This window comes from Manacus vitellinus, unplaced genomic scaffold (assembly GCF_001715985.3).
Source record: "Manacus vitellinus isolate BGI_N305 unplaced genomic scaffold, ASM171598v3 scaffold_17_pilon, whole genome shotgun sequence".
NCBI classification, from domain to species: Eukaryota; Metazoa; Chordata; class Aves; order Passeriformes; family Pipridae; genus Manacus; species Manacus vitellinus.
Genome location: NW_021939256.1, coordinates 12798925 through 12826861, shown reverse-complemented (window position 1 = coordinate 12826861; position 27937 = coordinate 12798925). Strand labels below are relative to the sequence as shown.

Here is a 27937-nt window from a genome sequence, read left to right as displayed (position 1 = left end):
TTCACAGGCACTATTAAAGTACTGCCTGTTTTAAACCCACCAGTGAAAGACAGCATTCACTTTGATGTAAACTTACTACAGAGAAACTATTTCAACTTCCAATGACACTAATGCTGGAAGTTCATATGATGACTAGAGTTGGTAGCCATATCAAGATAGTTTACATGACTTTTTACAGCCACCCCTCTCTGTGATTAGCTGGGGAGCTCAAAGCCATTGGGATTCTATGGAAGTCTCAGGGAAGACATACTTTGATCTAGCCCAAATTTATACTGAGAGTTAAAATAACATATACTAGAGCAGACACATGAATGGAAATGCAACGTGGCTGCCAGGCCTTCTTTTTCTTTCTCCGCCCCTTTCAAAAAACAGAGAAATTGCAAAGGTGAGAGCTGAGAAAGTACTGGTTGTACAGTGTTTCTATGAAAGACACTAAGAACTGCATTAAAAATGGCATGTCTACAAGTATGCTACTTTTAATGGCAGTCCTGAAATTATGGTCAAAATGAGCTAATTCTTTCAATATTTTTAATAATTTTAAATATAATACTTTTAATTCTTCTTTTAATTCTTAAATACATATCAGGTCTTTTAAAACAGCTTATGGGGTCAGTATTAAAGAACTAGGGAAAATCTTAGCCTTTTCTGTCTAAACAGGCAATTTGATCACACACATTTCTTTCTGCCATATTACAGACATACATCATACCAAACATTAAAGAAGCAAACCTTCCCTTGAAATACTTTAGGCAGAACGTTTGAGGAAACACCAATTATCTTCTGGCTCCCTTCCACAATAACAGAATCTCACATTGGACTCATCCTGGGTTTTATCATATTCTCTTCATTTCAGTGCTGCACACCGAGGCATTGCACTCACATATCCCTGGGCAGCTTAAATTTTTGTGCAGATTTCAATACAGCCACATTTAAACAATAAATAACATTATTCCTTTTATTGATCTAGACCCAAACATTCCTAATTGATTACACAGACAAATGGATATTTAAAAAGTGAACTAATTACCTCTCAGAATCTCTATTTGGATATGATCTTGCAAGTGGTGATACTGCATGGCTAAGAACAATGTAGGCATAATCAAAAACTTGTTTCACTTGCATGGCACCGTAAGAACTTCTGCCAACGTCGTTTCCTGAAATAATGTGACAGTCATCAGATCATCTTTTTTTAATATCAGTAACCAAAAAATTATTCATACTTAAAGCTCAGAAGCCTTAACAATACAGCCTAATTCTGTTCAAGCTGTTTATCCCATCCGAATCACATCAGGAAGGCACACATCAAGTGTGCCTATCTCAATAGAAGTTAACCTTAGAATGACACTTAACATTATGCATTCAATTTACCACTTTTAAAATACTCGTGCACCAGCACCTGAAAGAAACGGAGCGCAGAGATCAGCTTAAAGCTCTTATAGCTGTTTTTCAAGAGTGAACCTACCAAGCTCAAAGCATCATGTCTCACTTACCAGTAGAGTTTCTGTAGGGCAAATTCAGCTTAAAATGACACTTGTGCAGCCACATTGTCTTCAGTTGGGTCAGATATATGCACATCAACCCCTGTTTCACCTTATCAAAACTAGACATTAATAGACCAACTCATACAAACTATTTATCTCCACAGGATAAACCAGTTGGTCAAAATCTACCACAGAGGATTCCAGAAGTTTGTACAGCATTGTTTTTTGATCAAGTTACTGGCACTCTCAACTGCTCTTCTTTAGGTATGAGTAACATTTTAACCAGAATTCCTTCCAAATCCAGTGTCATGTGAGGAACTGCAGAAGCTAAGAACATGGTACAGTTTCTATATCAGTGAAAATGTACAAAAATTGATCTCCCATTTGACACCTTTGACTTTTGCTATTAATAACATGAAACATGTGAGGGTTTTTGTAGATATATTTGGTACCAGACACCAAAAGTTCACTGTCAGCATTCAACTTAAGAAACACAAATAAAACTTCCTTCAAATTGAATAAAATACAGACTAGGTCTTGAGTAGGTAGAAAACTTACAGTGAAAGCTTCCCTCCTTCAAAATGATGTGTGAAATGCTGTGAGAACACTGGAGAGGGATAAACCACTGAGCATGATTCTTTAAAGCTTGAAAAATCAGATCAGGGCCCATAATTAAAAGAAATTAATGAAAAATGGCATTTTGAAAATTGATGGGTAAAGGACAGAATCTATCCTTTGGAGGACTGAATCTGACTTCAGAGGAATTCTTCATTCCCCTAAGTGTTTTGTCCAGCAAGCCATTATAGACAAACATGCCGAGATCTGTCATACAAGGGGGAAAAATAAAACAACCTTCACTTGACTACTTGACAACACATTTTAATCCTTCAAGATTCTATAACCATAATGCCACTCTAACAGAAAAGCATAATCAGTGAAAACAGACTGAGAGCAAGAGCATTTTGGGAAAACAGAACTTTTCCAGTAATTTACAAAGTCAAATAAAAACTAAACAAGAAATACTTCCTGAAGTATATAAAAATACTTTACTGAAGTAACTGAGTATCTCGTTCTGAACGCACTGCTGCAGTATGCAGCAGCTACTAGGCTCAAAATTACAGAAGTCTCTTTAAATGATTTATTTACTATTGGACTCTATTCTGAAGTAGAAGCAGAGATCAATGTGGGCTTAGGGCAGTGAATCTAGAAGAAGACATAGGAGTATTCTTCACAGGTGACTTCAAAATGACTTAGTCCAATGGCAGCTGAGAGAAGTGACTGAGGTATTTCAGTGGTAAAGAAATCAGAGCAGAAAAATGTTAATTCTACTAGAAAAGTAATGATTAATACAGTATAGGTTTTTCAGAAGCAGGACACTTGTGTCCAGCAGCAGTTGCCACATAATGGCACTGTTGTGCCAGTAAAAGAAATCCTTCCCTAATCCACTTACAGCAAACTCAGGCAGTTCAGTTTAAATCAACAAAGTTGTGTTTGAGTGACAATTGAAGCAGATTTGAGAACAGAGGCAGAATAGTTCATGCCTAGGTTCCTGGACTGCCTCACTCTGCACCTGTAATTAGTTCATAAAGTGTCTGAATAAACCAGTTTTAATCAATTACACAGTCTGCAGAGCTTCTGATTTACACTGCAGCTGGAGCTACTGTGAACTGCACCAGTCAACTCTGTATAGAGATGGCCCTACCTAATCAAGAAAGTAGCATATTAATGAAGTCAAAAGATTGCATATTTACATTTGCTGTCCTGAATAGATTTTCCTCTGAGAGATCACTCTCATTAGAGGATCATGCCTTACACAACTGAGCATCCTTCTTTTGTCACAATCTAGACTGATCAGCTAAAACTTGTAACCCAAATGCTCTCACTTTTAAAAAAAAAATACATATTTCAATACTCAGATGTACGTTAGCAGATAACAATGGTGTGTGATTTCATGTATAATTCAATCCTTATTCTTTCTAACAAAGCCTTCATCCCTAAAGGAGCATGTCCAAAGTTTCTACCACTTGCTATCAGTATCCTTTATCTGAAGCAGTTTTAAGAATACAGTCCGGAAAAGGTAAAGGTAACTAAAACTAAAGCAGACCCATTTATGTTAAGCTATTATCTAGTAAACACCTTTTTGCAAGTTTCAGAACTAAAGAGGTTCTTTCAGATGCTAAGTTCAATGTATTTGTGTATTTTTATAAACATGTTTTATACACACACATATATATTTGCAGGTTCTAATGACAAATAGCAGATACTGAAAAGCTGCAATGAGTAATTCTGGGCAGCCACTAAGGCTAGAAGAGACAATCCCATCAACAATTGTTGCCAATCTAATTACTTGCTGTACTTGTAACCTATCGAGATGCAGAAGCAAGCAACATGAAGCATAAGTCCTTCAAGTTAAAGAGTCTCTTTCCAAACAAAACACATTGAATTTAAGGTTTAGAGCTTTCATTAGAGCCCACAGCAATTCAGAATGAAGAAAAAGGGATGGGAGGGAAAGGAGCAGTAGAGGTGGAACTCCCAAGTTTTAAACTCTAATGTGTTAAAGGGCAGCAATTTAATTACTCTAGCCACTGACAATCTGAAATAAGATCAAAATCATTCCTGTTCTGAACATCAGAAATGACTGAAGGACCTTGATAATCACCTGATTCCTAAAGGCATAAAATAATAAGTCTCCCTAACAGTCTGCTGCATAAGTGCCAAGCTTGTTTTACAACCACAGATTATAAGTTTGTCACCTGCAATCAGAGTTATGTCTTCCAGGACAGCATGCTGCTAGAACAACACCACACAAACCTTTTCTAAGATGGTATCATCTACTCTGCTCCAACATATTACTGTGAATAGACTTCTGAGTGCCTGGCTTTGCAATTCTCCTAAATAAATCCTTTTACTTTTTATACATCAAAAAATAGGACAATTGCTTTGAGAAATTGAAATGGTGCAGCTACAGGATGTTTACAGAAACTCCCTCCTTTTGGAGGATGTTAAGGGAATGATTTTCATCTCATTACCCTATCCTAGGACACTAACTCAAGATAAGAGATGTTACATGATTTAAAAAGGTCAAGTATACACAACTACTTCAAAATGCATCACCAGTAGATTAGTCTGATAACTCAAATCCATACTACTCCACTTCCCACTTTAAGTGTGGATTCCTGAAATCTTTCTTGGAATCTTGGTTCTCAAATCACAGAAGTTATCATTTTCTGGCACACAATAATACATCTTTGAAAATCCCAGAGGAAACCCTACAGCACCCAGAAGAATCCAAGCAAAACCCATTATGACCAAAACAGCAACAGAACAGTTTGATGCCTGTTCCTTCTAAATCCAGGAACTAACAGAAGGTACTGAGCAGGTAGAACTGAAGTATCATAACCTTCTGATAACACCTTACATCTGTTAGCCAAACATCACCATTTCAAACTCAAGAAAACACAGTTCCTCCAACTTAAAGGAACTAATCCCACTAAACGTGTTCCTGTCCCCTGCAAGACTACTCAAAGCTATTCTTATGAGTTATACCCTTCAGTATCCCATTGTTGAACTAGTGCATAATCCCACAGGAGGGACTTTTACACAACTCTGAGAAATTACTAGGCCTTCTTTTTATCCCTGTATTTTTTGTTACATTTTTGGATTACAAAGTCATTTTTTGAAGTCTTCTTCCAAGGTTTAACTGGAGATTTAGAGATAGTTGTGATCAGGCTAAAAAAAAAGATTGAAAAAAGATTAAAGACTTGCGCATACAGTGTGAACACAGGTTTGCAGGGGCAAAACTCTGTGACAGCTTATGCTAATTTAAGTCAAGAGACATCTGTGTCCACTCTACCAAAATATTTGTTCCCATCTCCTTCACAGTTCTGCCACCAGCCCTCACAGAGTTAGACACTGAGTGGATCTGAATGCAAACTAATCAGAGATGATGACTTGTCAACTGGGCAAGGACCTGAAGCCTTGGAAAAGTTTTTTGTACTGGGACAGAAGGAGGAACAGAACTATACCAGTCAACAGAATTCTTGACATTATCTACATACACTTGGCAGGTAATTTGAGATACTGTACGAGTATGTGACTAAGTCTAGATCTAAGGAGGCTGTACTCATGTGATCTGATTGAAAGAGCCATCCTATATGTTCTATATAATTTTCCTCCTAGCTCCATCAGGTAAGTTCTGAAGGTCTGTATTAGCTGTCAGAAAATATTCCTACGGGACACAGTGGTCAGATAACTTCAAGCTATTGTCAGCTTTCATTTCCATTGCCAAAACACTATCTCCTGCAAGAATTACATTATCTCAGCCCATATAAACTCCTCTGGAATTTAATTCTTACCAACTCTTTGATAGCATACAACTAGATACCTTTTTTCTAAACTATAGTTCTTCACTGCTGCAAGATTTATGCTAGGAGGAACAGTACAGAGCCCTAAAATTTAATTTTTCTTCTCCAACACACTATTAGCAGTGATTAAAACATTGTGTAGCATATGCAATTTCTTTTCCTTCAGTCCTCAGCAGATAAGAAAGAACAGAACTGGCGGGCAGTGGATGCTTTTGACTCTAAACAATTGTGGCTTATGCTGCTATTCAAATGGATCTTCAGGCAAGTAAGTACAGAGCTCCTGAAGGAAATCTCAATGACATAATGGCAGTTCTGCAAAATCACTCATATGCCTGACCACGTACAAGAATCATGGTGGACACAAACTCAGAGCTACAAACATATCAGATACGTGGTTAGACAAATGAGTATCAGAGCCTGCAATGTGTTCTAAAGAACTATGAACATTCAGTATATTGAGTATTTCACAAGGTGCCAGACTTCAGCTCCTGATCCATGGTATTTGCTTTAGTAGTGCTGTACATAAGCAGTCTATGCACAAGATGTGACACTATGGAGTTTGAGTGCCAATTACATTCTAGAAATACTAATGCTGAAGTCCAAATTAACTGAAAATTGACTTTATTAAAAAGCTGTTTTGGAATTTTAGCTACTTGTGGCAGTCTAAATAGAATACAAACTGAGTACTTTAAAGCTGGAAATGTTTTTGAGGCTCTCAGCCAAAATTATTCTTGATTATTTTGAAGGTTACTGAATCAAAACCAAATCTTAAAAAAAATTAATTTTATGTTAGTTACTTTCAAAAGTACATGCAACCATACTCTAAAGGTGCTGCACAGAAGCCAGTTATGCAAACAATTCTCCACACCACCACCAGCCAGTCCCTTGCTGTATATTTATGGATACACACCCACGTTCCTATGTGGTCTCTACAGCACCGCCCTGCAGGACAGATACCTCATCTGGGGCATTTCTTTCCCACATGGTATAATTTATCTGCACTATGGCACCACACACCGTCGTGAGAAAAGCTATACCTTCCATTCTCATAATGAACAATGGAGAACTGTTCCTACTAACAAACCCTCTCCCAGGATTTCCTGGACTTCTTCCTTTTACTGTCTCTCAGTACTGTCAGAGACTCTTATTATATACTCAACACAGTTCTGAATCTTTAATTCATTATGCAACTGCACTGTGCCTGTGCAATTCAATTTATTCAGGCTATGAATCTTGGGAGACTTCAGGTCCAGATCCCTTAGCCCTTCTCCATAACTGCACCTCTACACCAGCAACAGTCTCTTTCAGTGCAGCTTCTTAATTTGTTTGACAGACTAACAGAAGCCATGAATCACAAGTTGAGCCAAAGCCCTGGAATATTGCAAGCGTACAATCTTACCAGGCAGGAGAGGATCTTCAATACATAGCATGGATGGTCTGTATCCATTAGTCATGACTTTCATGATTTCTTCTTTGGCAATATAGGCACCTCCATTTTTTATTCTAATACCAGTTTTCAAGTAGTTAAAGTTCCTTCCATAGAGTTCAAAAAATTCTATTAGAAGCATTCCAAGGTTTTCATCAGCTCTTCTGGCATCAATTCTTGGATGCAGCTGTGACAAAACACAGTTTTTGATTATTAAAAATTAATAGTTTTCAGACCATGAACACAGGGCAACAAAAAGCTCTCATTTAAACAGCTGAGTATTATTTCACAGAAGTCTCAACTCAGTCATTCCTTCTCCATGATTTTAAACTACTCTCACACAACCGAGAGGGGGCAGCACTTCAGCAGTATCTGGAAGCCCAAGAATTCTTTCAACCTTCCTCATGGCTTTTTGAGGCTTAGGGAATTCTTTCCCCTAAGTCAAAAGCAATAAAGAAGTATTGCTTCTACTAAATTACAGCTTAGTATGTACTAATTGTTACAATTAGTTAGTAACAAAGTAATACCTGATTTTTCACAGAAAATCTATCCCTCAATGTTTTCAGAAGGAGGGGCAGAATCTATCTGTCCCAATTAAAATACAGTTCTTGTCTCTATCTCCACATATTATATCTGGTATATAAAATCGATAGTAATATTTCAACAAGCAGCAGTAGCAGAGAATATGTAGTTTTTCCATCACCACAGTTGCCAAGAGATGCTAACTCCATACTTGTTCATACCTGTAGGAAGTGTACTGTCACAAAAATTTATTGGAAGGCATTGTGACTCATTTGTAACATTGTAACTCAGTTATTTCATCAGTTATGTACAGCGTATGTCAGTCTTACCCATGTCAAAACCTGAACAACACAATTAAAAACCAACCTGACTGTTGGATTTCATAATTTTAATAAACACTGAAATCAACTACTCTGCACGTTCAGTATCAGTAGTCTAGGAAGCAACACACAAACTGCATCCTGGCAGATTTATGCAACACCATTAGGTACCATTAGGTAACACCATTCAGGTACACACCCTGGTACAGAAAACAATGCACACCCCCTGTGCCTTTCACAAGGCTCCTGCTGCTGTTTCACTTCACACAGGGAAGAGAAGTTCTTAGGTGTTTGAGAGGCAGTCCATAGGAACTGCCAACAGTCAAACGCTCAGAGCCATAACAACAAAGCTGTGCATTGCGAGGAGCGGTCGGAAGAAACAGTACAACAAAAGGGCATAGGTACAAAAATCAAAATATTTTAAAGAACATAGAAACAAATAAGGAACAGACTTACCTGTAGGAAACTAATTGCCATTAAAATTAGGCTGTAAGAGCTAATTCCACCAGTAAAAACTTCATTCAAATCCCTCTGAAGGAGGAACTGTTTTAATACTAAAATCAAATAAGGCAGCAAAGAGTATTTCTGCAAAGCAAAGTAAGGCTTATCAATTACAATGTCAACATTCCAAAACAAATTAAGCACTATGCAATCTCAATACACAAAAATTCATCTAATACAAAAGTATTTTCAGTGATGTGCTATAAAGTGTTTCCATAGGAAGAACTGAAACATGCATTTTTTTATTCTAGATGCTGATGAATAGACTTCAACTCTGATTGAAGAGCTTACATGTAAAATTTATCCCCCCAAACACTGAGATTTTTATATCCTTCTTTGAATGCCAGTGTCACTTACTATAGTCAAAACTTTCAATCTGAATAATACTTTTACTGAAGAGCATAAAAGGATACTTTTAAGTATGTAGCTACAGAAGAATTGGTTTATGGAAGTTTAGCAAGACAGTATTCATAATCAAGCATCACTGAAATTCAAGGTAAGCAAACCTTGAAAAGAGACTTCCTTTAGAAGCAAAGTTTAGTACCTATCTGCAGATCTAGACATGATTAGAGAAGTCTCTTCAGTGTACAGGTTTATTCAGGCAAACAACTAACATTCGAAGGGAACACGGAATAGATACCAATAGAAAATAAATTAAAACATCCATGTTTAATTAATGAAAATAGTCTTCAGCAGTAAATTTTCAAGCCATACCAAAAAAGGTTAGCTAAGCATTTAAGCACATCCTTGGTAAGTAGTATAACATTCACTACATGGCTGGTACCTTCATGTATTCCTTGATAAATCGAGCTGCCTTCACACCAGTTTCTACATTAAAACTGATATCAACTTTCACTTCTGTCTCCTGGTCAGTAAGTTTTATTATTGGTACCTGAAAAGATTAAAACAATTATGAATCCCCAGAAATACAACACTGGTGCTATTCTCTAGCTTACTCACTTAAGACACAGAGATACTACCAATGCTGATTAATGCAACTATCAATTCTGTCTTTTTGAGAAGAGGTAACAATCCTAACTTGACTGACAAGTAAACTTTTTTTTTTAGTTTGGTGATTAAAAACATGCACACGCACAATTACATTAACTTACAATCACTGTTACACCCATAGCTGTTGGACATGTGCCTTCATAGCTGCAATACCAGTGTTTTGTAAGACAACTAAGTTTAGTTAATTTAATAACTTGCTCCTGTTAATAGATGTTCCAACCTAATAACCTGCGGGAACTGAACTCCTCTGACCCAGCACTGTGCCATTCACTTGCTAAACTGATAGAAGACTAACCTAGCAGAAAGCAACGTCTGTTGGTTTATCAAGCTGAACTGGTTCACTGTAGTGTCAAATGAAAGCCAGATGAGACAAAGCAAAGCAGAAGTAGCAGTACAGCAGCAATAAATTATTACAGATTGACTGAATATGTAGTTCAGCCTCACACCATCATCTGGAAAGCAGTATCTTCCAAAACCATCTTAAATCATAACCTCAACTTCAGCTGACAGTATTTATTTTAAATTGAACTTTATGTATTTTTAATCTGAAACGGAAAATGAAGAAGAGTAGATGTATGGCATCATCTTATACCAACAGCAGAAGGAATAAGACAAGAAAGGCTAATAGAATTGTAAGCCTAGCCTACTGCCATTTTCCATCACTAACTGGTAACACAGATTCTGAAAATCCCATTTGTTCTCAAGTAAACCAAAGACTACCAGAGCTACCGTTATGTGCTGCTACTCTGACGGAAGCCACAAGAATATTCTGGACCTAAAAGAATTAGCCTGTTTTGGAGACCACAAAACATAGCAGCTTGTTAACAGAAGTTTTGAATACTCACCCTAGTTGCCTGGGAAAACATCACTTGCTCAGTAACATAAAATTCTCATACATTAAGTTTTTAACATATTCAATGTGATTTGTTAGGCTTACAAGATAGATGTAAGAGATAATACTCATCAGTTTCACAAATTAAATAAAGCTCACAAGTAGCATATTTTGGAAGGGAAAAATAAATGTTAGGTTTGGAACATTTCACTATGTCATTAGAAAAAAGACAATCTGAAAATTGTTTTCCAAGACAGACAGCTCTAGTTAGCGGTCCCTGGGTAAACAAATTCCCCTCAAAGGTCAATGGAAAAACATTATGCTAAGAGTAAATTTATTTTACTGGATATTTTGCAAATACTGCCTTTCAGATCCCTATTGACAACATAAGCACAAGATATGGCCTTCCAGCAAACACAGTACACAATTACCACTGTCTGTGTAAAAGACTACATGTTATTGCTAAGCATGTACAGATTCTACTGAAATCTTGCTTAGAGAGCTTAAAACAATATAATTTGCTTCATGAATTAAAAGTACATATTTACCACCACCATCTTAAGGGATCTGAAAGTTTTTTAGTTCAGTATTCCAAAGACTATTACTTACTGTAGCTTTATCAAGTACTTTAATGGAATATGGTTCAGCCACATTGTGTTTTCTTAGCGCTTGCTCCAGCAGCTGTAAAGGAGGCCGTTCCCATTTCCCAAAAACAACCAGATCAATATCACTAGACAAAAAGAACACAATATGAAATCCATTAAGTCTATAGTATAATACACCACCAAAAAATACGATCAAATTGGCATTCTACATATCACAAGTCCTACAGGGTGATCACTGTGCAACTTTTAATCTAGGTTCCCAATTAACTCCTTTTAGGATTGTTAAGCAAGAGAGTCTACTGTGCTCTAGGACCCAAAGCAGCATTCTACTTTCCTGCCTCCACTTCTCTGATGAGTTCTTTGAGGTCCTCGCCCTTTTACCTTTCCTGCTCCCTCCCCTCTGACTTCCACAGCCCAGTTCTATCCCTAACCTATATACCCATGTTGACAAGCACGTTAATAGTCCAAACCATTTTTATCATTGATTGCTATTCATAGAAATGAAATTTCCAGTGCTTTCCTACTAAAAATTTAATCAATGTAAAGATAACACAGTCTTTTACACAGAGTTACACAGGTTTTCCACATCCATCAACTGAACCATTAAGTGATATAAAACAACAAATTAAGTAATACATTTTGCTCTCCAAACCAATGAGAATACATCACAGTGATGACTCTTTCAACTTTACAAAGTAACTCTGTGATAAGTGACACACTCTCAGTAATTCATCTTATTTAACAAAACAATGTTTACACAGTAAACAATAAACATTCATTTCCACTGTATGTTTAAAAGGGTCAACAGAGCAGTACAATGACACATAAAAAACTTACTGCAAATCTTGAAGTTCAAAAGCTTTTCCCTTTGTCACATTAAGCACTAGACAAAAGTTTGACTGAAAGTTTGACAGGTTTACACATTCCAGTCTAAACTCCTCTTTGAAATGTACCATTTCTCTAAAAGGAAAACTTTATGTAAAAGTAAACTATTACTTACCTAGTTGGAAGATAAAGCCCTGTACTAAAGCTGCCAAATATCTGGACCTGAAAAAAAAACACACCAAGGAAATATCTTGTAACTATGAATGATCACTTAATTTTACTTTCAGAAGACAATATTTTTCTCAACTTGTTAAGGATATAGTCAAGGATATAGTCTATATCCTTAAAGTATTATACACTACACTAAGCATGTACAACTTCACTTTTTCTTACACATGCAACTTTAGAGGAAATTGGGTACTTCTTAAACATGAAATAAATACCAATCCTGCTAACAAAGCACAGATTTAAACAAATGCTTTTCAGTATTTATTTCCAGTTTGACAGTTTTTATCACTTTCCTTCCTTCCTGCTTCCTTTTTTTCCCCTCACAGAACAGCTTTACTGAAATTGGAAGAGTTTAAGGGAATAAATTTTCCAAATTTTTAGGTTTAAAAAACAGCAAGTGCATCTAAATGTATAATTCAGATAAAGATAAATACTCCAGATTTTACTGTTAAGGATGACTATCAAGTAGCAGCAGGTGTCTTTGTGTGGAAAAGCAGGCATGCTGGAGATAAATCCACAGTCCACATCAAATATTTTTAGTATGCTTCCAACCTAAAGAATTGAGACCTTCTTCACCCTCTGATAGAGCAGAGCACAATTTATAAGTTCACTTCTTTCTTCCTATGAAAAGGCTGGGCAACACTGGGTCATTTTAGTGTTTCTATCTATTTCCACAAGGCAGAAAAGTCTTACTATGAAGGAAAAACACGGGTAAGGATGAAGCAGATGAGCTTTACAGTATCTTTAGCTCAGTGCTGTGGCCAGAGGCCTCACTTTTTGCCACAGGAGGATATGAAATCACAGTGATCTGAAGCATTTTTCTGCTTACACATGACAATGCTACTATCTGGTAATCATGAGGGTGATGCTAGAGATACAGTTCTTTTTGGATGAGACATTCTTTTTGTATGAGCAAACTTACTCATTGGGTAACAAAGTGTTTGAAATTACACAAACATTGGTTGCAAAGTATCTCAGGGAGTGCAATTTTCCCATTAAAGTAGGGCTAAAGTAACCTCCTGAATGTCAAATTCATGAAGAGTACAAAAAAACCAAGAAAATCTGTGTTTAACTGCTCTTTTGTAAAACATTATTATTTACAAATATCCACAGTCAGGACTCCTTACAGCAATGAACATATAGGTAGTCAGTCTCACTTTAACATCCAAAATTAAGTTATAAGACAATCAATTTATAGAATCACAGAATCAACCAGATTGGACTCTGAGATCGAGTCCAACCCATGACCCAGCACCACTCTATCAACTAGACCATAGCACTAAGTGTCACATCCAGTCTCTTCTTAAATACCTCCAGGGACTCCACCACCTCCCTGGGCAGCCAATTCCAATGTCCGATCACTCACTCTGTATAGAATTTCTTTCTAATGTCTAACCTAAACCTCCCCTGGCATAGATTAGGACTGTGCCCTCTTGTCCTACTGCTTTATTACTTTAAGAAATGCACTATTTAAAGTGGACAGCTCTTCACATTCCCAGTTCTCAAAATGAAAAAATAATCAGTAACATTCATTAACCTGACATCTAGGTTTGAAGTCTCCCCCGCTTTTCAAAATGAACTGCCAAATACTGCAAGAGCTGCAATATGAAGTCAATTGCCTCAAGTTTGAAGTATTATCTGTTAATTTCTAAAACACGGAATATAATAGCAAGGTTAAGTGAATCAAGCTCTACAATTTACTAGAAAAGCAAATCACAACTTAAATTACACTCACATCAGCTGTAGGCCAGAGATCTTTGATGACTGTTTCTATTCTTTTTACCACTTCTCTTCTCATAGCTGCTTCTTCAGGACGAGGGGACATGAAGTCATAGAAGTCAATTATTTCTTCATGTAGTCTAATGGAGAAAGTAGGATCAGTTATAATGACAATTTAACTATTACAATAAATTTTACCAGAAACAGGCCACAGGCTTTATTCAATATCATTCTTTAACCAAAAGACTCAGAACACTAACTCTAGTAGACATTTACTAAATTTCTTACTGGCTCAACATTGGAAGCCAAATTCAATTCCTGTTTCTCTATGTTTATTTTCTTTAAAAAATGAAGTTGAATCTTAAAAACTACGTAATGACACAAATGTGAAATGGCACCGGAACAACTAAAATCTTCAAATAGGTTTATTCTTCCAGCAGTTCTTACTTCTGTGTATGTGGTAGCTTACACAGACTTGCAAACAGGCCACTGGTATTGATGCATTTCTGTGAAGGGTAATAAAAAGGACATTTGAGTATTTCTTGATATGAACATGTCCACTTTGACAAAGGGGGATTCCCTTGACACTCAAACCCTTAATTAGCCGTTCATTCACACAGGAAGTGACCTTTCCACTGAATGCAGAGTAAGAAGTGTTAAATATGTTCTCAAGTGTAAAGTATTTTAATACCAGTGTTACATGAAGAGTTCTGACACTGGAACCTTATACACCTATTAAGCCCTTTTGTTTCCCATCTCCCAATACTATAGAACACTTGCTGCCAAATTTGAGTTTTAAGGTGAATGCCATGTTTGCTTTTTTCAGTGGAAAAGCATCAAGCTATGTCAAACAAAAAAAAAAAGCAAATAACTACAGCTGTGACATTTTACAAAGACATCTTTTGATGTTGACACGTTTTTAAGATTTCTCTCTAACTCAAGAAACATATCTAGTCAACAATGCAGTGAAATCCAAATACTGTCCTAAAACCAAAAATCAATCTATAGTTAATATACTTAGCCTTTCAAAAGCAAAATTTAATACAACTCCAGAAAAACTCATAACTCTTCACCTGAGACTTCAGCAACTCATTTTAATAGGTATTTCCAACTCTAACAGATAAAAATTAGGCATATCTGTTGGAGGTTAAGTGTCAGAATTCAATACACAAAGATTTTAGCAGCAAAGCACAAAGACACTTCCAAAAAGCATACATACTTAGAATTACTGTTTGCCCTTTCTCTGATCTTAAACTGAGCTTGGATCCCTAAATGAACATTTAAGTACACTGCAGACTACATTTCAATATGTTGATGAATCTACTTGATTCCAAAACTTTCGAGCAAGACAGAAAATGCAAACTAACATGACCCTGTTTTGTTTATAGAAAGTATGCTATTTTCCTTTGCAAGACAACAAGACCAAAGAATAAAATACTTGCAACACACCTAACAGCAGTGGGGTCAAACTGAAGACTTCCTATTCTCCTGCCTGTAGATACAGGGTGAAAGCAAGGAAAAACAGGAACGACAAAGGGGCAGCCATCCTTCCAAGCCTCCAGTAATATCCTTTGGCATACTTTTGGGGTGGATCCCAATCATGATGCATATTAGCTCAAAGGACTTTTCTTCCATTGATTTTTCCAACTCTTTCAGTCCATTTATGCTTTTGTCACAACGGCATTCTATGAGAATTTAAGTATGCATCAGAGTAAAGAGAACTTTGTTTTAAATTGTTGCCTGGTAATGATTTTATCTGATGCTCTTTTTCTTGGGGCAAAAAAAGTTATTACTGGCAGTTCATCTTAAAACGTAACACTTCACAGGTTCTCAATTCATATCCACTTGCCTCTATCCACCAGCAGTTTTCCAAGCTACTAATCCTCATTGATTTCTCTCTCTTTACACAAAAGCAAGTCCAAAGTTTGATCACTGCTAACCTTCTTCAGCTTGTTTTCAGTTTGCACCACATTTTCTGACAGGTGGCAAACACACACAGAGTCAACACGGAATTCCGCCCTTCAGTCCAACACACACCTGTTTTCATTTTATTGTCTCTACATTCGCCAAGATTGCTGCTGCTACTTGAGTATACAGCTGCTCTTTAAAAGAAATCATTATGAAGGAGCTTTAAGGTGTTTTCTGAACAAAACTACCAACATAAAGCCCATCCACTGGGTATATTCAGCCTGAACTATTTTTCTTCAATCACGTTTCTGTATTTACTGAAAAATTCAACTTTACCAGTAATTTTATAATCTAACCAACAATGAAATCCCACTGCAACCGTCTGCAGTCAGCTCTAGCTGTCTATTACCTCTTCTATCCTTCCCTCATTCATTTCTTCCCTCCAAGTATTTATAAATATATGGAGCAACAGCATCTTGAGTCATTCTACTGGTAATCTTCCCTTATTATAAAGTAAATAATTTATTCTTTCCTTTGGTTATTTCTAAGCAGCTAACCCATAAGCCCAGCAAATCTGTAATTGTTCAGTTTTTACATGGTCTTCAAAAAAGAATCTCAGAAACATTCTTCGGAAAAAAAAAAAATCCAGCAGTTCTGTGTTATCAGACTGAACACAGGAATACAGATTAACAATTAATCCTTCCAGAAAACGAGACCTGTGAGACACAACTACCTTTATCAAAACATGCACTAGATCCTTTCTTTATGTTTGCTCATGCAAGCAAGTTCTGTTTTGTTACAGTATCAGCACCATCCAACCACTGCAGGAGACATTTCTGGAAAAAAAATGCATTTATAGTAGCCATCCTGTATTAGAGGAGGAGAGTAAAAGGGGTCTGAGTTCCCCTATGCACTGCAACCTCTACCATACGCAGCATAGCCTTTCAAAAGCAGCCCCTAGCGTGTCAGTGAGCTCAGAAAAATAGCCAACACATAAGCACTCTCACTTCAATGCCCCACAGAGCTTCTGTTCAGATGATTAACACTGTCATAATTCTTAATCATATCATGAAAGAAGAATATCACTCATCACTAGTCTACATTTCCTTCCCTGATCTACCTTGTACTATGAAGTCAGCTTCATATTTTCTACTTTGTACTGGCAAGACAGTACTTCGCTGTTGTCCCATGCAAACTGAATCATTAAACAAAGGGCTAGATAATCAAAAATCATTTAGAGTTCAAACTATACTCATGGTTAATTTCTCTGAAATTATTTGGCATATACCACAAGACACAGTTGTACAATAGGTATCATTCTTCTGATTGGATTTAAACATTCTTACTGAAATTTAAAATGACAGTGGCCCAGAGTCAAAGAAAGTTCTCATGAGAAGTCAATCTTAAGACCTTCTCTGACAGAAGGTAATGCAATTAGTTCGCTTTAATTCTTACTATATGATCTGACTTTCCTTGGGTGCCCTTTCATGTCTCTCTACGAGCCCTAGTGACTCTGGCAAAGTTTCTTGCTTTCGATGTGCAAGGTTTTCAGGTTTTAATGCACTTAGTAAACCAGCTCTCAAACCCTCTGTCTTAACAGACTTCTATTTTCTTTGCTCTTTCCAGTCAGTTTTCCTTAATTCAACAGTTTCTGCTTCTTAGAGAAGATTTTCCTGGTCTATGGCCTTCTGGATAAGAATCAGTGCTATCCTCACAGTCAGCACATGACAGCACAACCACTTTAGCATTTTAGCCTTTTGGCTTCCACCTGAAGAAGCTTCTCAAAATTGAGATGCTTTTTGAAAAGTTAATGTTACAATAGTTTACATTTTTCTAAACATCTTTGCTCAAACAAGGTTATTGGAACACAGTCATAAAAAAAAAAAAGCTCTGATACACATAAAACAAGATCTTGTATGCTGCTCCTGTATGCTAATCCTGGAGTAACTTCTCTACTAGCTGAAGGAATAATGTGCTGTCTGAAAAAAACAGGTAACAATGGGACATTCAGCCAGCCAACACAGGGATAGCTTTTACTTAAGTATTCTGTCCACAGAGCCTCTATGATTTTCATAAGCTCCTCTTAAATCAGGACTGTGAGACAGTATTTTAATCATTAGGAACACAATTTCCATTTGCAGCACATGATGTACATGCAGATACAAGTAACATCCTAACTCTTTCTTTTTTAATAGCACTTCCTTCAACATATAGCTAGTCAATTTGCTCAATTTTCTTCTGGCTTCTTAAAGATTTTGGACTCCCAACAGCATCCCCGCACCTAACTATCTTCTATAACATTTTAAGATGCCTATTGGATTACTTTTCTAGCAAATGTAGGCCTTTTAATCAACTATCTCACAAGGCAGTTTTATTATATTTATAGAAACACTGGGAAAGAAACTTGTTGATGAGCTGTACCTGTACTCTTAATGCAAGACGGAAAAGATTAGAACACAGGGATGAAGAAGAGAGGATACTTGTACTTGCTACACTATTCAGCTTGCTAATTTTAACAGCCTATTCACCGATGCTATTACTGGCTAAGCACAGCAAGCATCTGCTGCTTACAGGCTGAGCTACACAACAGAATTAACATCTTCTGTTTATCAAAAAATTATCCCTTTTACTGGTTTAGGAAAGGCAGACGCACTTCTACCCTCCAGGTTAAAATAAAACTCAGGTGACATTCTCAGGCTTTTGTAACGTTTTTCCTTAAAGGCAGGTATCCAACAAAGGAGAGCATGTACTTTATTCATGTACTGTATCTAGAACTATTATTATACATAAGACTGACATTACTTCAAGGGCTAACTTCATTGCACTGAAATTGAAATACTCAAACAGCAGCAACAAACCAGAAGGTGAATGAAAAGCTACAGAGATTGTTCCCTCAAGTAAGCAGCCTCTTTCTTTTCAGCATGCCTATGCTATTAAGCACATGAATTTAGTGTAAAGGAACAGACAGAAACATGACTGCACCCTTTATATGGAACAACTAATTATTTTTCATAACATATCCTCTACTTACTAGAATGAGTATTTTTCTAACTAGAGTCTAACACATAATCAAAGAATCGTTATAAAAGGAAAGAAAAGATGACACAGTTAAAGCACGTGGGTGTAACACTACAGGTGTGTAGGAAAGGGAAGTAAAGAAATGAGGAGGTATAAGCAGTATTTCAACAGAATCTTTGTTGAAATAAAGGTTACAAGACACAGAATACGTTCTTTCAATGAAGCACAAACTCCAAAACACATGTGAGGACTTTGCTGCCTTGAGATTAAACACTGAAAGGCACAGCAGTCACTGCACATATTTTGGAAATCTGTTGAACTACACCACCTACAACTAGAGCAAAGCACAATTGCATTACCATGGAAATGCAGGTGAAATCTCACACTACAGCAATCAAAATGCATTCAGTAGTTGAAATCAGTCTTACAGTCTAAGGAACACAGTTCAGTGAAATAAAGGAGAATATATATATAAATATGAGTGAAAGAAATGGTATATTCTGAGACACAGACTTTTCCAGTATGATCTGAAATTAGGACATCTGCAAAAGTTGCAAAATTAAAACAATGACCATGAAGAGGAGATGAACTTAAAATTCTTCTCTTCCCACTAAACTCACAACATCCATCAGATGCCTTTAGCTTTGTATACTAGTCCTCCTTAATACCAGTAAGGCTCAGGCAGGAGTACTCTATACCATTTGCAATGTTCTAAGACTACAGATAAGAGAAACTATGAAAACAGTGTTACATTCAGACTATACTGCTGCAGCAAATCAGTCTCCTATTACTAGGTAATTCAGGCAGCAATTATCTTTGACACTGTAATTGTATGGAAGGTAGAAAACTACAAAGACTGGCAGAATAAAAAAAAGAAATCTCAACTATATAGAACTTACAAATCAGAGCTGTGAAATGTTTTACAGACAGGTACCCTAAACACCACACTCAAATAAGAATCAAGCTTACTTTGCAAGCTAACTACTACGGAGAGAATGGAAGAAAAAAGCACTTTTGTTTTCATCCACAGAACAAAGAGTAGTTTATAAAATATACTGTACCTTTTCCGCAAGAGATCATATTGTTCTTATTTCCCCTCTAAGCTCTCCCTTTGCCCCACAGTCTTTCAAGTCAAAGCCTGTCCTAATTTTAGACCAAATTTCTTGCCAATTAGATTTTACCTCTTAGGAACACTTTAATAGTTGATGTGCTCAAGAAACTAAGCTTGTTGGACTGACTTACACTGCAAATTTCCAGACTTAAGTAACAGAATTTGTTTGCATTTTGAAAAAGAATCAAAAACTAATGTATTTTTGCAAACTATGTCAAACCAGTATAACTCAAGCAATTACATTATTAATGGCTAGATGTCCTCTGAAAAAGCTGCATTATAAAAAAATATAAAAAATAAGCAGATGTACATCTCCAGTTTAATACATGGCAAAATAGACCCACTATGTAAGCTTCTGAAGTACATTACTCCTGACTTGGACTGCTGGACTTCATCACACCACCAAGAAAATACCATAATTATTTTGTTGTACCAGTGAAGAACACCATATGTTATACCTTGGAACTGAATCAGCAAGCTTGCTATGCCAGTAAATAGAACCGCTAAACCCCAAAATTCCTGTTGTAATACCATTCTTTTCCAAATGCCCAAGGATAGCAAGTGATTAACTTCCCAGACAAGTCAGATGAAACACAAGAGAAGAAACACATTAGTGATGAGAGACTAATTATGCCCACGCAGATCAGATATGCATTACACTAGGTTAGCCACTGAAATGTTTAAGAGAAGCAACTCTTGACATAATACCAAGGACCAGAATCTAATTCAAAATGTATCCATCAAAGCACCACTAGCAGCAAACCCTGCACATTCAAAGTCAGCATCTCTGCAAGGTAACAAAAGCTAGAAAAGCCTTTTCTGGATTTCAGTACTGCTGAGTTCACCATATAAAAGAGGAAGCTCCTTAAGTTAAGAATCGTAACCAAAAGAATAAGGTGTTTCAGTGACTATGAAAGAGATCACACTGGTTGTAGCAGAAACGTGCATCACTAATCAGGTTTTAGGGGAAAAAAGAGCTTCTACCACCTTGTCACAGAATTCCATCAGATGTCTTCAGAAACCCTGAAGTCACGTACAAAGAGGAAAAGAGGATTGGAAGATTAAGGATATCAAAAACGATTATGAGGAACAACTTAATGAGATGCAAAGCTATGCTTGAGAAAGGCTAAACTAGTTCAAGAGCCCCAAAACCTGCTTCTGTTAAGTGAATTAAGTGATCAGTACAGAGAAAGTCAAGTGATCCCAATGTGTGACATGCAGAGAAGCTAGTACTTTTTTCTTTTTTTTAATCCTTCAGAAGTTTCCCTGATCCATAACTACATGGGGAGAACTTATCACAAGCCAACTTTTCAGTAGAAAATACTTCATAAAAAATCTGTTCCTGATAATTTGGTATTCACCAAGTTACACTCACTCAATACTGCATTTGTATCAGAATAACACTTAAGCAGTTATCTTTTTTTTTTTAGTTTAAAAGCATTAGTTTTGACATTCAAAATAGTCGAGGTAGCCAAAAGTAGAATCAATGCAACACAAATAGTTATGACTGTATCAAGATGCTAACATAGCTATCATAAATGGTAGTAGTGTCACAAAAAAAAAAAAAAAACAACAAACCTTAGAAAACATTAAGAGCTACTTGAAGAATCAGTGATCCACAAAGGCAAATCTGTTATCTACCTGCATTCCCAAATAGCATTTGACAATGGCCCCACATGCACTTATGCAGGCTTATGAAGAAACTAAGCTGATATGAGGGTGAAGACTTGATAAAGAATTGTTTTAAACAAAACAAACAGCTGTATCTCTCAGTTTCAGTATTAAAGGAAAATCACCAGTGAAGCCTCAAAGCACAAAAACATGCAAGTCTCACATTAGTAATCAGGAAACAAAGTACAAGATAGAACAAGATAGCCCAACATGCAGGAATACCATGACACTATCACACACAGGTCTGGTTCATGCAAGTCCCAAAGATACACCAGAATTGCAAAGTATACAGAAGGGACCAACATCCAGAAGCAGAAAATGGTTTCAAAAGAAGAAATGATTAAACAGAGTAGAAAACAAGACAACTGTCAGGTGATTCAACTTTTCCCACTCCTTTTTCAAGTCAGCTGCAAAGAACACTCATGGACTGCCTCAGTGATGCACAGAGCTGTGACTGGCAGCAACTACAACCCTAGTGACAGCCTCAAGAAAAAAAAATAAAGGTCCTTACATAATGCATAGCTTAACTAAGGAACATCTACCCACAGGTCACTTCTGATCCCAGATCATACAAGATCAAGACATTCACACACAAAATCCACAGTAAGTAACAATGCACTGCCTGTAACCCAGGTAGTCCAAGAACCATACATCATTTAAAGCTAAGAGATGCTTCCAGGAAATATCACCACAGGCTCATGTTGATTTATTCCTCTACCAATATTTGGCACTGTCCTCTAATGGTCTCACCCCGTACAGCTGTTGATGTTCTTAATGCCAATTATCTCTACTGCCAAAGCCTAACAACTGGCAAAAACATCATGAAGCTGATGCCAGCATGAAACTGGTCCAAACATGTCCCACTCTCCTTTATACACAGATGTGAGCACCTGTCATGCAAAGCCTTCTCATGTTTTACCACTGTAGCTTAGCCCTTCTGACCTCTAGTACCTCTACTGACTCTCAAGTCTACTGCTGCCAAAACAATCCTTTCACTCCACTGCCAAAAGCATCAGTCTCTAACTCTAGGCTAGGTATCCACTTTATAAGGAAACTTTGAGCTTTACCTACTCTACTCAACTTACTTGACCACAGAAAAAACAGATGTTCTGTTCTTTTGATATTCATCCAGCAACTACCCTTGAACTTTGCTGTGTACCAGCCTCTAGGCATGAAAACAATCCATTCAACTACATCCCGCTGCTCTCTCCAGAAATTTACTGTGACTAACAACCAACTACTCCCACGCAAGGATTGCATACTACGGTATATACTGCCTAGTTCTGCCCTGATCTTGTAGTCAAACAAAACAAGAATTGAGTGTACAGCACCAGTGCTACCTGCCTCCTACATTAACGCCTCCACTACAGGCACCCACCTAACACTGGAGACAGCAAACACCATGGATTTAACAGCAGTGTGGATGAAGCATAGCCTACTGTGTTGATTCTTTATCAGAAGGTGTTGGAGCAAGACAACACTGTTAACTATGGGGATAAGTTAAGAATAACCACCCTTGAGAAACCCTTAAAGCCCTTACAAAAGCTGGACACTCCAGTGCAGACACTAAAGGCATCATAGAGGTTCCAAAGTCTACATTCTTCCAGCTCAAAGCACGAGAAAACGAAATTTGCGAAAGGGGCTAACAATGTGGCATCCCTACACATTAGTTTACATCTGACAGCTCTGACAGCAGCATAATAAGACGCAAGGGTTGACAAACACGCAACTGAAGCTATGCAAGGTCCTGAAGCAATGCATTTCTAACAGTGCCTTCGACAAGCCCCTAATTTATCTTGGTCAAAGTTCAACAATATACTAAAAAAGCAGAAGACCCTGTAAGATGGGAATTAGAAACACTTCATACAGGTGAAGAAATAAAGAAAACCTAATACAGACTTTGCATACAGTAGCACCACCACACCTCTAGAGATCACTTTTTTTTTTACACAGCATCATTCAGCTGCAAACTGGTGAACACTAAAGTAAGTCTTCTGGGGAAGCATTGTCATAAGCTTACCTTGCTTATGAGAATTCTCCCCAGGTACCTGCTGTGGTCATCAGGGAATGCTGGTCTGAATCCTCCTTCAGCCTAAGGAAATGCAGAGGTCTTTGCACTCTTGTGCTCTACAGCAGAATTTCTGTGTCATTATCAAGAGATGATTAAAGACAACCAGCTATGTAGGGCGAAAAACGAATGCAGTAAGTCATCAGACACTATGCAACACTAATTAGTCCAGGCAGAGCACCATTCCAACATATCATAACAGTTCTGGTACCCAAACTAATCCTCAACAAGCCAGTTCTGTTGTTTCTGCACAGCACTGTAATGTGCCAAGCAGATATGCCAGGTATTTCACTGCTAATCGCATTCAACATCTACAATTAGTCTCAACATTTAGTTGAAAGCATTAAGCAGAACAGTCTCATACTGTTAAAAATGCTTTAATTCTTTACTTAATTAATTAAATTCATACTAAGGAACAAAATAATTAAATCTGATATGATTTTATACGATTCATAAGTTATTCACTACATCTTATGAGAAAGCACTCTTATTAGCTCTGTGTCCAAATGTGGGACCTGTGAGTCCTTAGTAAAAAGTTTAGAATAGCTTGATGCCATATTATGAAATAAAATTTGAGCACCTTTAAACTCTCTGGATGCTTATATTTAAGATACTGTCTTTACAGAAACAGGAGGTATTTGCTTAACAAAGAATTCAGACCCTAAGATGTTAAGCATAGCTTTAAACCACACAAGAGAATATTTCACAGTACCAAGAAACAACATGTAGCTCTGAACATCAGTCACAATAGTATGAACTAACCTCATAATATTAAAGAAAACTTCTCTGCCTTGCATCTGAAAACAATTATTTTGTCATCTGTAGTCCTAAACTAAACCCAGGCATATAGGAATTTGCACTTTTGCCGTATTAATCACTCTGCTGAAGCCATATTATTCCAGTGCTTCAATCTCCTCACACCTTACCTTCCAAAATTCTGTAAAAGCATGACACAGAACAATCTAGGGCATCTAAAAGTATAGCTTTAGGATGAAGTCTAATCAAGCACAGCTACTCACACTTGTGTTTTATAAGAAAATTTCCTTTTCAAAGATCGCCATGCTGCTGTCAAAAAGTGCTGAAAGCATGAGTCCACTGGAAGAAAAGGAATGCTGTATAAAAACAGAGCAAAACACTGACTTTATAGCATACAAAGTTCCTAAACATCACCACACTTACCATCACAAAGCCACTGACTATGAGCAACTTGAGAAAAAACTACGATGACTTGCACTGCTACAGACCATCTCCAGCTCTGAATGCAAAAGTAGAGAGAGCACAGTACTGTTTCAAAGCACGCAAACGATTCATCAAAAGTACTGTTGCAGCCTGGGAGAGGGCAAACAGAGATTACCCTTCTTAGCCTGTTACCAAAAGACAACACGGTAACACCGTGAGCTACTGTATATTACTTGGAAATTTCAGCATGTTGCAGAAAAACATTCATTTGATAGCAATACTCACAGCAGAATAAGCTCTACCATTCATGCATAGTGTAAGCTAATAGCATCTATGATCAAGTGTTTCTTCCTATAATTGATGCCCAAACCAGATTGCAACTGAAGATTTTAAGGATTACATTTGTCAACAGTTGAATACACCAGTTTGGCACCACCGAAGATGCTCTATCAATAGGTCATGAGATATCGAAGTGATGCTTCAGGACCAGGCTGACAGTTCCAAGGAACAGCAGGCAGCTAAACAGGAATATAAAGGACCCACAACAAAGTCCTGCAGGGATCTGTTCCCACTCCAGCCTTTTCACTGTAATTTTTATTTGCATCGCCTACACCAGTCAGGCTTTAGGAAAATTATGTTAAACTCACCAGTAGTCATGACTTACTACAGAAGATAGATACCTAAATCCACCCTATCAGTGACAGTATTCTTATTTAAATCATATAAGTAATTCACAAAAAATTAGTAGCACCAAACAGAAAATTGTTCTAGAATACACACTTGTCCAAGATTCACCTTGGGTAACAGAACTCTAAGGCAGAAACTGCTTCTCATATTAGGTCTGTGGTTTCAACACTGATGCTCTCTTTCAGCACTAGCTCCCTGCTACTTTAAGGAAAGCTCTGGAACTACAGGATCACATATGCTGTAGGTTACTGATACCCCACTCCTAGAATCAGGTCCCACTGTAGTAACACAGATCCTTGAAAGAAGATCAGGAAACACACCTTCCACTTTCAAAGCTTTTTAGCAAGACTTCTCACTAACATATCAGCAAAAGAACTACCCGTGTTTACAGAACTGAACAATGCAATTGGATCTCAGCTAAACAATTTTCTCATGTATGGATTCTCTATAAAGTTATACTTGAAGAGTGGCATAACCAATATTAAAGGAAAGCTAACAGAAAACAAAAGGGTAAAAGATTAAACGTAAATCCATATGATTGGCATAGGTGGTGCTGCCTAACAACTACAGGACAGAACCTGCAATGCCTGGATTTGATTCCCAGGTTTGCCACAGATCTGCTGGGTGACCTTAGGCAGCTCCCTCCTCTGCCTGCCTGGAGATCTGCCTCACTGACATTGACTTGTCTTACACTGATAAATTAAAAAATTAACTCAGAGGTCTACTGCATCTCTTTGAAAATAAAACAAAAAATTCACACTATTTTCAAGATACTGCTGGAATTTTAGACGTACATCTGAATATATAGTATAGGGCCCAGTGCTCCAAGCATAAGAACCCTCTTAAAGATTCCAATTCTAGCTTCCTGTAAGTAATTTGAATTTGCAGTGTCAGTCTGGAATTAAAAAGCAGCAGTCACAAGTCTTGTCCTTCCTAGGAGAAGCCTTGGTTTACAAAATCAGAACTTTAAAAATATCTTTTAATACTTCAGAATAACTTTAGTGTACTCAACACCTGACAGTAGCACACAAAAGAGAAAAGGAAGACGCTGTTCTTAAGTTAAATCTCTCACTTAAAAATTCCCAGTTCTCAAAGGGCATCCTATTATCTTTAGCTATTTCCCCTATACAAATATGCAGTGCCTTTACTCCACAGGTATCCAAGGGTCTTGGATTTTAGGAGTTGCAAGAAACTATTTTTGAAGTGACATCAGAAATCTGCTATGGTCAGTCAAGGCATTCTTTTTCCAAGAATAAAATAACCTTAATGTTAGAAAGCAACATTTTGCCTTGACTGAATGAAATTTGACAGGTGAAATATAGCAAGCACACTGAGCGTCCCAGAGGGGCTTTGTTCAAGTTTAGTCCCTTCTCCATGCCAATAAGATCAAGTTGAATACTCGGCCTTACCACCCACCTATTTATATGAGAAAGGTATGGCCACAGGATAGGGTAAACTTCATAAAAGTGGTCTCTTTCGAAAGACAAGATTTCAGTTCAAATACTGGCTGGCTCAACCCATGCTAGCACTAGAACACACTTGAGAGACATGTTTTAAGACCACAACGACTTTCATGCTTATTTCAGACAGAACTCAGCACCTCCTTTTCAAGTGATGTTCCTAACACTCCTTGAGCTAACCAGTTTGCTACAGCCTAAGCAGAGGCATTTAAAAATGAGTAAACAAGTGTTCTTTGATTTCCACTGAACTGAAGCCTTCCACTTTTCCCTTACAATATGGATTTGCCCCTGGGAGTTTTAACAAGCATCCCTCACCCATCCTTGCTTTATTTATTGTAGGTGACCTCTGATATTGGCCTGGCAATTTCACCTCTCAACCTACTACAAAGCAAGGCCTAACCCCCTGTATCCATGGCTTCCCTGGTCCTGTCCGAATCGCTACTTCGTCCAGGAGCCACCCGGCCGGCATAGAGCAAGGTGATTTATAAAAGAGCACGGTGATTTATGAAAGAGCATGGGTTTGTGCCCCGCCGCCTCCTACCCTTGGCCTCGCTGTGGCGGCCGGCTCCAGAGGAGTTCATGTGACCCCAACCCAACGCCCCCGAGCTCGAAGGCGCCCCAGCAGAGGTGGACGAGGCCCCCTTCCCTCTGGGCTGCAGCAGCCCAGGGGCCCACGGCTGCTCAACCCCCTGCAACGCCGGGACTGTATTTCCTGGTCTTCCAAGGATGCCGGGGCTCTGAAGCGCCCGGCTGAGGCGCTGCCGCTGCTGGTGCGGGGAGTTGTTGACGGCGACGCCGCGGCTGCCCGAGAGCAGGTAATTCATCCCATAGGTGCTGGCTTTATTCTCCCGTTTCCTGCGGCCCGGGTGGTACTGGTGCTGCTGGGGAGACGCCGGCTGCGGGTGGGTGCTGCGCGCCAGGTGCGGCGGCTGGTGGTGCCCGTTCACAGCGTTCACTTTGTTCTCGTGGAAGTTAAAAAACTCCCCGGGTCCGGCCCCGCT

At 37.8% G+C, this 27937-nt stretch overlaps 1 protein-coding gene across 1 annotated transcript in view; it reads right to left on the bottom strand.

Annotated features, from left to right (window-relative positions):
• The window catches only part of TENT4A (terminal nucleotidyltransferase 4A), a 58982-nt gene extending 31059 nt beyond the window's left edge, over positions 1-27923 (bottom strand). Inside the window, 9 exon segments of the mRNA XM_008922825.4 lie at positions 1028-1154; positions 7245-7458; positions 8570-8698; positions 9399-9506; positions 11067-11187; positions 12063-12109; positions 13851-13975; positions 27626-27664; positions 27667-27923. Coding sequence (XP_008921073.2) covers positions 1028-1154; positions 7245-7458; positions 8570-8698; positions 9399-9506; positions 11067-11187; positions 12063-12109; positions 13851-13975; positions 27626-27664; positions 27667-27760 — 1004 coding nt within the window. The 5' untranslated portion in view covers positions 27761-27923.
• Positions 27924-27937: the final 14 nt, after the last annotated feature.